We start from the raw sequence: 15444 nt of genomic DNA on the forward strand, positions 1-15444 counted from the left end.
TCTTAAATGAAAAATAAAAATAAAAATAAAATCACAATACAGAAAGCAAAAAAGTTTTTCTTAAGGTTATTTTTATTGTCAACATCTCTTGAAATGATGTATGGATGAAGATTTATTTTCATATGTAGCTAATTGTTCTTCATATCTGCACTGTTGATTTAAAAAGGTTGAAATTAATATGATAATTAAGAGAAATATGCTTAAAGGAAGGATGGAAGGTTTTAATATATTAATGCTTTTGTTGTTGTTGTGTTATAGTCTCTTAAATAGCTTGAAATTAAGCCATGAAAGTTGAGCAGTATTTTTGTGAATGTACAGCATTAATCTATCATAAAATTTCCAAAGCAAAAAGTAATTTTACTTTATTAAAACATAAAAAAGTTTCTTGTGACATAGTTTCTCTGGTTGTGGAGAAACTGTATTAAAGAACTGATGAAATCAGGAGAATGGCAAGGTAGTTTTTGGTAAAACTTTATCTGTCAAAAAAAATGTTTGAAATGTTTGAGTAGAACAATGACCTTTTATCACAGTGTTGCAGCAGAGGAACATTGAATAAAATAGGAAAAGCTACAAATTTTTATTCAATTCCAGTAGAACATTTGAGAAAGACTGAAATGCCATTTCAAAAACGGCTTCTGCAGTATGTCAAACTATTAGCTGACATGAAGCAGCATAAAAAACGCCACTCACCTTCAGGGACTCTGAGTTTGAGTTGGTTTCTCTGCTGGCAGCCAGGACATCATGTACACTTTGTTCATTGTTTTATGTAGTCTGAACATATTTTAACAAGCTAAAAGTTATTCAAAACACGTTGTCTTTAAATCTGTGAACATTTGTGCTTTTGCTGAAAATGTATCTTTTTTCCACTGAATGTCAGTTTTCTACTGACATGCAATATAAATGCAGACTGATTTAACAACTGACTTAAGGTGCAAACAAGGTGGTTATAGTATTGTTTCTATTTAGACATGCTGTAATTTCAAAGATCAAACTTTTCCAGTTACCTTAATTTAAACAGTCACTACCCATCATATATAATTTAAATAATTTGCTGGTGTTCTGCAGTTTTTTTTTTTCACTATAAGTTGCTGGTGACATCTTACCCATTTTGAATTCTCTGGGTTCAGTGGGTTGAGGTGCCCAAAGGCATAACTGGTGCAATAGGTGTTATCTTTTTTTAACCTCAAATTAGCATTTAAGGGACATGCCATCAGAGGAATATTTTGCTGGTAAATGCCAATGCTTCTTGCAGTTCACTGAGGTTGCCTGGTAACAAATGCAAATTTATTCCATAAGGTCAATGACATGATCAGAAATCCATTTTATAAGCATTTTACATTTGTGGAATGTATCATGGCTAACATTTTGCTTTGTGGGTAGAAACTTATTATTTCAGTTTTTATTATTATTTATTTTCATAAATGTTAACTAATTCTGCCATCCATTATAAGAATAAATTCAAACACCTTCACAATACATACATTTGCTGTCATTGGAAAACCTCATTTTTGTTGCATATTGTGTGTATTGTTACAAAAACTCAGCTAATGAAGCTTAATCTGATTCACTTTAAGAATTTAACAGGAAAGTGGATGGGGCTATAAAGGCCTTTTTTCTAGCAATCGTGACATCCTTACAAAACATAGTATGATCACAGATATGTAAAAAAAAAAAATCAATGAATTAATCAAATTTGTAAAGCACATTTCAGCAACAAGGCAGTTCAAAGTACTTTACATCATAAAAACACACACACAAATACAAAGTTGTAGAACACACAGTCAACAGGTAAGTTTGTAGTCAAGGCATAGAAGACACTCTGTGTTTCGGCTGTTTTGCAGTTTTCTGGGAGTTTGTTCCAGATTTGTGGTGTGTAAAAGCTAAATGGTGCTGTGTAAAACAAATGATGAAATACCAAAATTATTCTATCCATATCCTGCCCAAATAACAAAAACATGTTCTTGAACAATTTATAAAAGACTGAGGTCAGAAAAAACAAGGCCACTGAGTTGCTACTTTACTGTTTGATTAAAAAAAAAAAACAATTTAACCTTTTTAGATCACTTCCTAGTTCACTGAAGAGGATGAATATCGTTTTGCGACAGAACTGGTATCAAACACACTGTCATGCAAGTCCAAGATTTGTTACATTGCAGAAGGGCTCTGTGATCCAGCCACAGTGAATATGATTATGACCCACTTTGACTGGGTTATAATCATATTCAGTGTAATCTCTTCACTTTATGCTCCATTCCCCGGAAGACCTCTACTTTGAACTTTCTCAGAGTTTCCCCAGCGCTGACTCAAGAGCCTTTCCTGGCAGCCACCAATGTCTTTTTGCCTAGTTGAATCTATAAAAAACTATGGCAGCTTACATCATGGAGAAATAAAGTGGCATGCAAATGTCACATATTCCAGTCGTAAAACTCTGTGTAAAAGGGATTTCTACATACCTTTTAGGTGACGTTAGCACATTCTGTTAAAATGGGGCCACTTACATTTTATTTGTAGCTTATGCTATATAAAAAAAAACTGTTCATATTCATTGTTTAATATGAGTTAGTGCTTGTCTTTAGAATAACTTGTAGTACTTTAATTACCTAACAACTTAAAATTGACCATTTTATTTTCTATTCAAAATTAATTTTCTTCTTTCGGATCCAAAACTTGTCTGACATACACAACCTTATTGAGCCAGAAAGACATTTTTGTTTATATTTATCCTAGAGTAATTCAAGGACCATAAGAAAACCTCTTTGTGGGACTTTTTTTGTGTCACCATTTATAAAGCTATACTAAGCTAATTAACATAAAGCATTGAGAGACATGTTTTCCTCTGAATGTGCTACTTTTCTTTACTTCAAAACTGTAAAAACAGACATTATACACTAGTTGCCTAGACTCTGAAAAGAAAGTGTCAATGTTAACTCAATGCTCCTTTTCCTTTAGTTCTTTTGCTCAGTAACCGTGTTTAAAAATAAAACGTCTTTCCAGGGTTATCGATCTTTTATGTAGCACTTTTTTAGTCATTTGTTTTAAAGGCATTCATTAAAGACTTACACTGCCAGATTACTGTGGCCATTTTGCTCTTACTTATTGCAGAGCAAGGGTTTAATAATGATTAAGGAAATTTAGATGATGTCTCAGGTAATCTGGCAAATTCATTCTGCTCTTGTTTTCATGTGATTTTAGATGTGATTTGTTTTCATGTGAGGCACCAGCCTGGATTTTAGATTCCTTCTCCGTTAGGAAAGCTTGACTGTGCAATACATAACTGCCCTCCAAAGAACAGATAGTGATGGTCAATATCTCTTCTTGACACCACTCCAATGTTTTTCATCTAAAAAGATGGAAAGCCGTAGAGAAAAAGGTTTTACTCGGTGCTCCTGCAATGTTTCACCGAGTCCACTCAGAGGCCATCTTTGCTTACGAGGTTACCTGGGAAAAACAGTTTGTGTGCTCAGTCACTGAGCATCAGCTCAATCTGATGAAACCTTTGCAATTGCTGTCTTCATAGTATGACCTGTGATTTCTTGATTGGGTAGCAGCTGACCACTGTGAATGCCTGTTGCTTGCACTGTCCTCAAGCAGTTATTTGCACTTTGTTTTAGACAGTTAACAAGGTTCTAAAGAGGAACATGGTGCAACTTTGGCCTCACCCTGGCAGTAGAGGGAAGGTTTGTTAAAGAATAATCTAATGGGGACTGATAATATTGGCTTTCTATTAATTGGGAATTTGGATATTGAACAGCCACTAATGATCATTAAACCTATTAAACCTATCCGTATCAAATTTATAACCATCTACTATAATGAAATTAGCAATAACCAGGTCAAACTGAAATGCATGCCTGAATCAAAAGCATTGATTGTTTGATTCATCATTTATCAGTCAACTACCTATTCCAACAATTTCTAATAATGTTAAAATAGCATCAACTTAGAACCATTGCCTTAACAAGTTAAGAAACACACGGCTTACCCTCTTTCACCTGTTGCTGCACACTGCTGGTCAGCTAGCTGAAGACAGACTTCTATTTTTTTCCTTCACTCATAATAATAGACCAATTTAGCAGTTTGGAAATATTTCTCAACATATAGACAGTCATAGAGTAGAAACTGAAAGAGTTAATGCTGTTTTAAAAATAAAATTGGAAAAATAAAGTTGGAAAGCCATAAGTGGCATGTCTGTACATTTCAGGATTTCTACCACAATTCATTAATTAACGTACTAAATTAGCTTCATACTCTCATGCTACTTTATAAAAAACAGAACTCCAAAAAGATAGTAATGTTCAACTATACTGGAACTTGAAAACTGTCGTTAAGATTAGTAGAAATGTATTCTTTATATTTCTTTTTAAGTATATCTATGTTCCAAAGAGTACATAAAACATATTAGAATATTATTATAAATAACGTTCCATGGTATTTTTGAAATAATTGTTCCCAGAGGTAGAGTACAACTCAGAGAGATTGCCGGTGTATCACAGGACCAATAAGCTGGCAAAGAGCCATGCACTCAGTTTTATCTAAAATATTGTGGGAGGAGACCAAAATATCTGGAGAAAGACCTCAGCTAAGAATCAACTCTTCTTTTTATAAAATAAATACGTTTAACACATCCTATCCTGGATGGTTGTGACCATGCCTTTGTTGGTAAGCATGCATTCTTGATAACTTCCTAGGAAAGTGTTTAGGGCATGTCTCGCTGCTAGTAGGTCTCAGGTTAGAACTAGACCTTGCGGCAGAGATTAAATCTCTTTGCCGTCTTGGGAACAACTCTGAATCCCCCCCAGATGGGATCAAAAAGGCAATGAGGGGGGAAGGAGGTCAGGGAAACTCTACTTAAGCTGTTGCCCCAATGACCAGGTCTCAGATAAGCTGTAGAAGATGGATGATTGGAAGAAATTTTTAAAACGGAAATGTTTAACAGGATTTAGTTTAAGCAGAAATTATTTCTGCTGATGGTTGAAATTACATTATAACATTATTTTATTACCTGGACTAAATATTTATCTTTTTTTGCCTCTAACACTAGAACTGTTTGCAAGGGCTACATCCTTCATATGGTTTAGGGGAAATGGGACAAACATAACACTTATCTCAAATAAATGGGAAAAGAGAATGACCTGTATGCAGAGGGGAGGAGGCTGAAATAAAGTAAAAAACAAATATACAAAAATAGAGGTCGATGAGGAATCCCAAATGATACACAAGGCGAACAGAAAGAGGCAGGCAGGTGGCATTAGCAGGGTGATTTGACCAAGAACTTTTTAATTGAAAGACTTTTCAGCTGGAGAGTTGTTCACTGAACATGGAGCCGGTGATTAATTAAAAACAAGGTGCAGCTGCGAGGGAAGACAAGTAACTGATGTTGAACTGTGGAAACAAGAGAGCAGAGTATAAATCAATATGAAATTCCAAAATAAAGTTAAATACAAAACTAAAGTCACAAAGACTATGACAGCTTATTGGGAGACCAGCGCCATTTCATCCTGTAATTCAAGCAGTGAGTGAAATCACCAGCCACTCCAGCATGTTTTCTGACCACAGTAAGACCCTTACATTAGTTTTAAAACCACACTTATTAGAACCTTGGCATATCTTGATACCAGCTCCAAGGGTAAGGTAAATGTTTTTTTCTACTATAGATTGTTTATGTATAACTCGATACATAATTACAACCACTTAAAAATAAGTCACTAATTTTAATGTCAGATATTTGTATAACCATGAGATCATAGGTCACTTTCTTGCCCTTAACATTTACTTATTATTTGCTTCTGTCATTGTCACTATACCATAGATTATTGTGGTGCCATAACTGTACATTAAAAAAATTACCTCGCTTGTGCTTACAGTAATCTATGAAATATAAGTAACTCAAGCCAAAAGTAATCTTTTGAACTCCCACATGTGACACAGGCTCTGACCTTTGTACTTATTTCACCCACTTGCACACTTACACAAGGTCTATGGAGGAAAAAAACACACAAAAACTCCTCATTGAACATTTTCTCTTAAACCTTCCTTTAATATTATGTGTTTCTAACTACCTGTTGCATCTTCTGAGTTTTTTTCTTTTCTTTTGGTTTCAGAGGAAACAGGCCTCCAGTGTGGACCGGATAACTCTGTACGGACTGATGGTGAAGCCCATTCAGCGATTCCCCCAGTTCATTCTCCTCTTGCAGGTACAAGACATTTTTCATTCTTTCTGTTTTTTTTCGATACAATAAATCCCACTTGGGTTCTGTTTTTATGGTGGGTAGTGGGAAATATGGTCAAAATTGAAATCCGCAAAGGTAGGAATTGATTATAGTACTTTACTTAAGTAGACAACAAGTTGTATATCGGTTCCTTTTTTACACCATCCACAGAGGTGGAGCTTTAAAGGTAGCAGGCAACCACCATCATCCCTCTCGTGGATTTATATGCTGACTTTCCTTTTTCTATTTTGAGGCAAGATTTGGATTTGAGCTTGACTTGCTGTATCTGCAGCAACTCATTTCATCCCTCAGTAGGCATTGATTATCTATGAATTCAAAAGATAAGTTATGAATACGAATCAGGCGTTTTCTTCCAGCTGAAACTCAATACTCCAAAGATGAAGTGTATCTATTTAATCATACATTACAGAGAAGTAAATCTGAAGGCAACAAGGTACATTTGAGCTGCTTATCAAGAAAAGAACAAGCTTTTCATGGGGTCATAGTTGCAGGACAAATAGAGATATGCAAGTCATAAAACATTCAGCTTTTATTCACCGTATGAATATGCTCTGATCTCTTCAAAACTTTCCACAATACCCAAATCCTCTGATGCTGAGAGTGATTATGAGTTAGTTAAGAAACTCTTTTGGAAAGTTTGACATCCATAGTCAGAAACTTGGAGTGCATTTGACCTAAATATTACAATTTTGTAAAGAAATTATCACCAGGCAGAACACTATTGCCTATTCTGTTACCAGAAGTGAAGTGTCCTGTAGAATACAGATACAAATAAAAACATGGACAAAAGGACTTTGTATAAAATGACAACATTACTTAAAACAACTTTGCCCATTCAGGCTCATTTATTAAACCTAAATCAGGTTTTTATCTATATAAACATATTTACTGTTTTTCTCAAATTACTGGGTTCAGTTTTATATGTTCCCTTCCCGTTCAAGAGTTTGATTTCCTTCTTTATTCAACTCATCAGAAACCTGCATCCACATAAATCTTAAGGTTGATTTACAGGCTTATAAAAGCATAAATGAAGGAACTGGAACAAGACTCCAGTCAGTGTATCTGAAGAGTTAATTTACAACTGATTTATTTTCCCTATTGTCTTAAAATTGTCAAACATGAAACAAATGTGCTCTTAATGATTTAAGTGGTAGTTTTCTGTTGTGAGTTGAGCATGCAGGCAGGGTGAGAAATATTTGGGCTACACTAATTATTACAAATCATTAAAGGATTTAATTTGGTCACTAGTTATTTATAAAGTCATTCTCAATGAGCGTTCAGTAGAAATGTTGCCTTTTCAAAAGGCAACATGTTTTTGTTGGTGGTATGTTGTAGACAGAGCACAAAGTATGAGAAGGATTTCCTCTTTTGTGTGCTTCAGATAAACTAGTTTAAATGTAGAAAGAGCACATCTGGGCTCTCAGTGTCACTTTAAAATTAAATTATGCCACATTCCTATTGGCAAAACAATAGATTGATTAAAGTTGAGACCACAGGTTATTCTTCATCTGATTAAAGGTGTAGCTGCAAACAGTGCAGCAAGCAGTCATGTTTGGAAATGTTGAAAAAAGCTCAACATTCAGGATTATTGTAAAAAAAAAGAGAAGAAATTAGGCTAAACTGCAAACAGATTACTTCAAAAAAATATAGCTCACCACATATGATTAGGTACCAAAACAAACCACTTTACTGCAGCTGCCACAAACACACCAGGAGGAGCTAATTTAACCAACCCTACTGCGGAGCCCCAGAAATAAGGTGAAAATGACACCAGGTGTGACTCATAAAACAGTTACTACCACCTTGTATGCAATGCATAAAGCTTTTCAGTTTGTAATTTTTAAAGCCCTTCCTGATGTTTGGCCACCCCAGGTTATTTGCTACATGCTGATGATAACTTTGTGTAATTACTTGCAACAAATAAGGAGCAGGCTGCAACAAAACTGTCAGCTGTAATGATTAAGATCTGTGGCTGGTTGTGGAGCACATGTTTGCTAACACAGATCCTCACGGATTAAAAAAAAGCTAAAAACGTTTCTAAAAAGCTTTCAAAAAGTGTATACATTTTAGAACTAATGAGGCTTCTCTGAAATACATGAATGCTGTGGTTCAGTTCAACATGAACTACTGTTTGAACATTTGAATACAACAAGGGAGGACTTCACTGCAAAAGCAGAAAAACTCTCTGAGCAAGCTTTGTATATTATAGCAAAAGTCAAACTTAAATTTTACAAGTGCGTATAGCTAGTATTTGCATGGCAGCTCATTCTTGGAATATAATCCTCCCGAGTTGAGGAACATTACATTTTACAGACAGTTCTTTAAATCCATGAAACAGTGGTTCATGAGTCATGACCCATTAAATTGGTAAGCATTATGTAAATTAGTACCTGTTCCATATTGAATGCGTTTTAAATTTTCACTTGGATAACTTTTTACACAGTACTCTGTAATTGATCTAATCATCTTATTTAATATTTTAAATTTGTTTTATATTACCAACCTGTCATGGACTACAGATGTAAATTGGCCTCTATGGCTAAATCTGGTACATTTACATTATCATGTTGCATTTTTGTCATTAAACAAATACGGTGGATGGATTTGTTGCTTTTTCTCTTGCATCCAATCCCCTGAAGATGATGCCTGAACATTTATCTGCAACTGCAATTCAGAATAATAATAATAAAAAAAGTTCAACACCAGTTTTAATATAAAACATTCCATGGAACAAATCCTTACAGCTTATTTAGCAGGACTTTCCGGAACTGCGTATTTCTAGCGAAGCTCACTAAAACAGAGAAAGTATAAAAGTATCTGAGCAAAAGTGGAACTGAACAGCTGCTTTCCACTCTGACTTTTTTAGGACATGCTTAAGAATACACCAAAGGGCCACGTGGATCGTCTTCCCCTGCAGCTCGCACTGACAGAGCTGGAGACGCTGGCTGAGAAGCTGAATGAACAGAAACGAGTAGCTGACCAGATTGCAGAGACTCAACAACTCGCCCGCAGCGTCAGTGATCGCCTGCTCAGTAAGGTGACTGGATGCACACACCTGAACGTGCACTTGTTCACTCACACACGTTTTCTCCAATGCAATCAGCTGCGAGCCAGCCTCTGAGCCCTGCAGCTCATCTGTTTTGTTATCACTGGGAGCCAAACACCTGGACATTTAACTAATATATAGCACATTACTTATATCGCTTTCCAAAGCATTAATTTTTGGTGGCATTTATATTTAGAGAAATCATCTCACAGAAACGGTGCCCATTATCATCCCTAAACAGTACCACATGCAAAGGTAGAGGCATTGCTTCTCCATTACACACTAAAATTGCAGTCCTGCTGCTGCAAATCTGAACAAATGCTGCTCTGAATAAGAAGAATTAGGGGGTAAATGAGACATTTAATTGGAAACTGTAAGAGAGCTATCTTTTTCACCCTGTCGGTCTCACTCTTTGCTCTGCACTCCCCCCCCCAACTCTCTGTTTACTCGTTTACTCCACTTAGTACACGTCTCTTCTTCTCCTTGAGTGTTACGATGCCGTCCTTTTCCCATCTTTTTTCTTTTTTTAAACCCTTCTTCTCTTCCTTCCTTATTTCATATTTCTATATGAGTCATTGCTTTTCAGGACTTTGGTATGAGTTGATTCACTCCGTCTCCTCTCCTTGCATTTACAGCGTTGACATGGCAGAATTCCAATATGAAGATAATCCTCTAAGTTGTTGCTGTAAACCTTCAATGAAAAATGTTTCCTTTTGTCTCGAAGGATCTGGTGTACCAGAGTAGGAAGTATAAATATTTAAGTAAGAAATCACATCCATCCATCAGTTATCTTCTGCTTAACTGGGGTCGGGTCCCAGAGGCAGCAGCCTAAGCAGAGACACAGACTTCATTTTCACCCAGTAACACATGCAGTCACATCATAATACATGCAGCCATCCAGAGTCATTTGAGGCTACTGATACTGAGAAGACCAAAAATAAAAATCATAGCAGCATATTCCATCTCTTAGAGGAGCCGGATAGAGTTTTAATGATATGACAGATCACCTCATGTTAACTAAGGACTTATTTTGTATTTCTGTGAGGTTAAATCAGTTGAATTTGGCATACATATTTTGTGAAACAAGTTGTCAGAATCTGCCTTCCATTTTTGAATAAAACTTGATGAGCCTGATATTGTGTCTGGAATAAAAATGGGATATGATGAGAGAAAGACTGTGCTTAGCCCCCAGGGTTGTAGGAAGCCATATGTGTGAGCAGCACACTAGTCTTTGCCAGATTATTTAAATCAACCTCAGGTGCACGAGAGCACTCAACAGACTCCAAATGGTCATCCAAACAAAGCCAAATTGGTAAAGCTGTGACAGAGAAATCAAAATCCCCTCTTTCTGCTTCCATATGACTTAGGAGATAAAGCTGTAGACAAGCGGTACTACTCAAAAAAAGCTTGATTAACAAGTCTGACCATGCTTAGCATGGAGCTTTAATGTAAAAAAAAATGTTGTAGTGACCACAATCTGATTAAAATGCGGAGAGGGACCTCAAGCGAGCTACATGGAATTAACTAAATTCAATAAACTGAAGTAATGTTAGGGAGACTGGGCCAAAATTCTTGCACGCTAATTGAAAAACTGACACAATAACATGTAATTCTCAAAGTACTGTGAGTTATTGGCACTGGAGCATTTAAAACCTGCAGTGTGCTTTACCCTTTCACACACAGTGTTCTGATTTTATCTTGGATAAAAATTGTCGCTGCAGAATCTGCTGCTTGGTTTTGAAGTGCTGAGGTTAGGTTCAGTTAGGGGTTTGTAAAATGTTAGATTTTAAAATCTTTTTAGTTCATTATGTAGTGGATAGAGTTCCTTGTAATATATGCATCATGCAGATGTACCAGGTTGTTATTACTTTCAGGACAAGAACTGAAAAAGTTAAAGCAGCATTTATTTTTCCTCATTTCTGAGACCCCAGGAAACTGTTGGCTCTTTCAAATCCCTGATTTGTTTACTGCAGCTCAACTGTAAATGTTGAGCATTCTTACATCAATTTTTAAACATCTCTTGGCATTTTACTAAATTCATAGTAATTATTGTTATGCATTTCTTTGCTTCAATGTACTATTTTGTACCTTCATACTTTTGTTTTCTCCTAAGACACCTTGAGTTATCTTAAGTGTGAATGGCTTTTATAACTTCATCCCTCTAAACTCATTTACGCAGTCAAAGCAAAGTGATAAAAAAAACAAAAAAACCTTTAGCTGTTCTTCTTTGCTTGACATGTGTGTGGGTGAAGTAACCAGCATGTGCCAACACAGTTTTCAGTAACTGCGTCTGTTATAAAATGTTTTAAGTAAATTTATGAATGAATTTACTCATGCAACAAACTGTGCCTGTATTTTTATGGTTTTGTAGTAGTTCTGTTATTGTGGCAGAAAGGATTGTGTGTCCCAGCGCTCATAAGCCAATGCGATTTCTGACTGTGTTTGAACTATGTTGATAAAATGCCATATACAAAATAATAATAAAAAAAAATGATCAAAAGGGTATTTTGGAAGCACTTATTTAGAGAATTACAAGCATTTCAGACAAATGCAGAAGCTCATAAGAAGTAAATGTGTCTCTTAGGTTTTTCCTAAACCACTGTGCAAATACATTACGGAAAAGTCTTTCAAGGGAAACGTGCAATCTTTTTTAAACTGAATGAACGGTGCTGTGGACATGTAACTGTGCATATGCATACATGCTTGTTCCATGACCTTCAGCACAATGAATGTGCTTCTAATCCCAGATGAGATATGGTTTCTTTTGACTTTCCTGTCCTCTAGGCCCTGTGCTCCAGAGGATTGGAGCTTTGTGATACTGTCTCATCTGCCTTTGATCTGATTGTTGTGTCCCTTTTAGCAACTGAACTCGGAGCAGAGGTCACTGGTCCTTTGTGAAACACTTATTGAGACTGTGTATGGCGAGCGGGGACAAGTCCTGAAGTCGAAGGAGAGGAAGGTCTTCCTTTTTGATGATGTGCTCATCTGTGCCAACATAAATGTCAAGTAAGTCCCTGTTGTTGAGCAAATTGAATAAACCATTCAATCAGAAATAGTTTGCTAATGTCTAGATATTGCGTAGAATTAGATGTACTTTTTTTTTTTTTTTTTTTAAGTTGAGCTTAGGAGAGTACACATTTTGGAGAAATACATATTTGATTAAAAAAGGCTCCTATGTGATGCCCGAGGTTTTGCAAAGATAATTTGGCGAGCTACACAGTAAAGAGAAAAGACTGCAAGGGCTTTTGAACACTATCTGAAGTTGCAGGAGCTTTATCAGCATTAAACAAATGGTAGAATCCCTAACAACAGCTTGAGGAGTCCCAGATTACTGACATAAAACGTTTTTGGTTTATTTCCAATTTATCTTCCTTGTCAGCGCCATTGATCATATCTCTCTCTTCCTGTCTCTCTTACCCAAGTAGTAAACAAGGAAAGGTTTTTTTTTATTTTATTTTAGCGAAGTCCCTGTCAAGGATGTTACTTGAAGCCATCTTGCGCAGCCCCCAAAGGACAATATTATTTTATGTTTCATTTCAACACCAGTATGCAGAGGCTTACAGGGTATACCATTTAGAAACTTCATAAAAATGATAGCAATCTTAATTTTCATCCAGAGTAAATAACAATTAATTCTATTTAAAAAAACAAACAACAAAAACAATAAGTAGTAATGTATATCATGATATTTTTCCTGCAATTTGATAAGTCTTATAAGTCAAATAATAAATATAATGACATGATGATAGAATCAAATATTTAATATCATCTTCTTCAAAGTCAGATGGTTAGTATTTGTTTGACTTGCTTTTAAGTTGTACTTAAGTTATTTGTGTTTTCTTCCCCAAGCTTCCAACAGTTCTTAACAGACCAGCCATAAAATATATATATATATATATATATAAATTTATATATAGTGTATATATTTTTTATGAGAATTAGACTTTTTGATAGTCACTCCAAAGCAAATATTTCATAATTAACCTGGCGGTATGCTTAGAACTGTTCATTTGAAAGACTCATTTGTGACTAGGTTTTAACCTACTTGCTGATTTCTTTGGTATTTACACATAATGTTCTTTACTTATGATGAATGCCGTTCTGTGCAGTACACCTGACTTAACAACGTAAAAAACATCCACACACCACAATGTTGCCACGTTTGGACTTCACAATCAAGTTGGTGTTCTTGGCCTTACAGACTTCCTCCTTCTTTGTGTAATGGTTTTCAAAATGACTATATACTTCAATATTAGTTTCATCCATACAGACACCATGTATCCAAAATAAAAGGTTGTTTTACCCTGTGCACATTTGCAAACTTTTATCTGAATTTTTTTTGGCACTTTTCAAGTAAAAGCTTCTACTGTGCTAAGTGGCCTTTGTTAGTGAAGGACTCGTTTCACCGTGGATAATGACGCTGTCCTTTCAGTTTTAGCCAGGATCTTCACAAACATTTTTTCTATTGTGGAGGGGTTGACACTCACATTTCAAACCAGAATCATTTTATCTCTGGGCCACAGGTGTGCCTCGGTTCAAATCAAATGTTGTGAATTAACCTATTAGAAGCTTGCAAAGCCATCACATAAAAACTCTTAAAAATCCAAAATGACCAGAAACAGGACATTTTTAGTCTGATTTAATATCAGAAAAAGTAGAAAGCAATCGTTTTTTTTTTAATCTCTTTTCACCAGTGTTTTTACATTTCTGGAATCAATTGTGTATAAATCCCTTTTATATTTCTGCTTATCTCAATATCCTAGTGGACAATTCTGGTAGTTGCCTCACTTTGTTTTAAAATTTCCTGGCTGTTTAAACTAATTTTGTAACTATTTCCTACAGAGGACCTCCAGATATTAGCAGCCTCGTTCCTGTTGGCCCCAAGTACACCATGAAGTGGAGCGCCCCCCTTCAGCATGTGCAAGTAGTAGAAGTTGGCCAGGAGAACTCTCAAAGCAAAGACACCTTGTTTCAGCAGAGTGGGACTAAGAGGCCAAGTGGGGCCTGCAATTCAGGTAAAAACAAATATGTGAACTTGTGCCGCTGCAATATTTCCCTATGCTTCACCCCCTGGTTAATCTCATCACTTTAAACTGACTGTTAGTCTCAGCCTCTTTCTCTGAGTCAGCAAGGCTAATCTGTTCCTGTTCTCAAGTGGAGTGAGGAGATGGAGGGGTGGAGATGCAGTCATGCTGCTTGTCACTCTGATTGAGGATGTGTTTGTGAGGGGGATAGTGATGATGGTCACTTGTTCCTGTGTGCCTTGGGTGTTTTATCTTGGAGAGTGATGCTGGGGTAGGGAGCCCCAAGCTGCATCATCCTCACGGTCTCATTTCAGTCTCTGATAGACCACAAACATGTCTGGAGAGGAGTCATCAATCCGCCGAGATTATTCCTTGCCTTTCTAGGACCAATTAGAGAGCCGGTAGCGGCAGATAGGAATCTGTGGTTGAAACAGTAGTTCTCCCACCACCTCTCACAATACCCCGGTGTGTACCGAGCTTGACGAGATCCCTGATAAATGTGCCATGGGAAAAGGAAGATACAAAGCCTTATCGGGATGTAATGCAGCACACTTTGTAAAGTTGCCGCTCCATGACTTAAATATTAATGGTGCCTTCTTCAGTGCTCCTTGTGTCACGCTCAGTAAGCACCTACTCTTTTGAGAGCTGGTTTATATTCTCTCTGGATTTAGTTTTTTTTCGTCTTTTGTTCAGGTAGTTTATACTCATATCCTCACAGCTTTGCTGCAAGGTTTTGGGATCATTTAGGATTAGCTCTCAGTGCAGCCTTCCGCAAGTTTCTCCAACTCTAAAATATTGGATGGTGAAGGAATCCTTCTTTTTTTTCCTTTTTCTTTCTTTTTTGACCCTTTTGGGGTAGTGTCTGTCCCAAAGCCAGTTGCACCAGTTGCCAAATTTTCAATTGGATTTTCAGTACCATGTATTTACATACCATGCGATGTAATTCAGCATAGTGCCTTGTTGACAGGCCTAACCCCCTTAGCATAACTTAAAATCAAATCATTTTTCACCTTCCACCCCACAGACATGTCTTTAGAGAAAAAAAAAAAACTAGACTGCAGGCGGGTTTGTTTTTTTTCCCTCAAACCTTCCATCATTCTGTGCCTTTATTCTGCTGTTGGGCTTCTTGTCTGTATCCCCCAAC

At 36.4% G+C, this 15444-nt stretch overlaps 1 protein-coding gene across 3 annotated transcripts in view; it reads left to right on the forward strand.

The window, feature by feature from the left end:
• arhgef10la (Rho guanine nucleotide exchange factor 10 like a) overlaps positions 1-15444 on the forward strand; it is a 127598-nt gene that overhangs the window by 34843 nt on the left and 77311 nt on the right. For all 3 annotated transcript variants that reach the window (XM_014985201.2, XM_088005775.1, XM_088005774.1), the window contains 4 exons: positions 6102-6194; positions 9097-9267; positions 12137-12282; positions 14119-14291. In XM_014985201.2, coding sequence (XP_014840687.2) covers positions 6102-6194; positions 9097-9267; positions 12137-12282; positions 14119-14291 — 583 coding nt within the window. The remainder of the gene's footprint in view (positions 1-6101; positions 6195-9096; positions 9268-12136; positions 12283-14118; positions 14292-15444) is intronic.

The sequence above is a fragment of the Poecilia mexicana genome, unplaced genomic scaffold (assembly GCF_051168715.1).
Source record: "Poecilia mexicana isolate PSO_F unplaced genomic scaffold, ASM5116871v1 scaffold_5, whole genome shotgun sequence".
In the NCBI taxonomy this organism is placed as follows: Eukaryota; Metazoa; Chordata; class Actinopteri; order Cyprinodontiformes; family Poeciliidae; genus Poecilia; species Poecilia mexicana.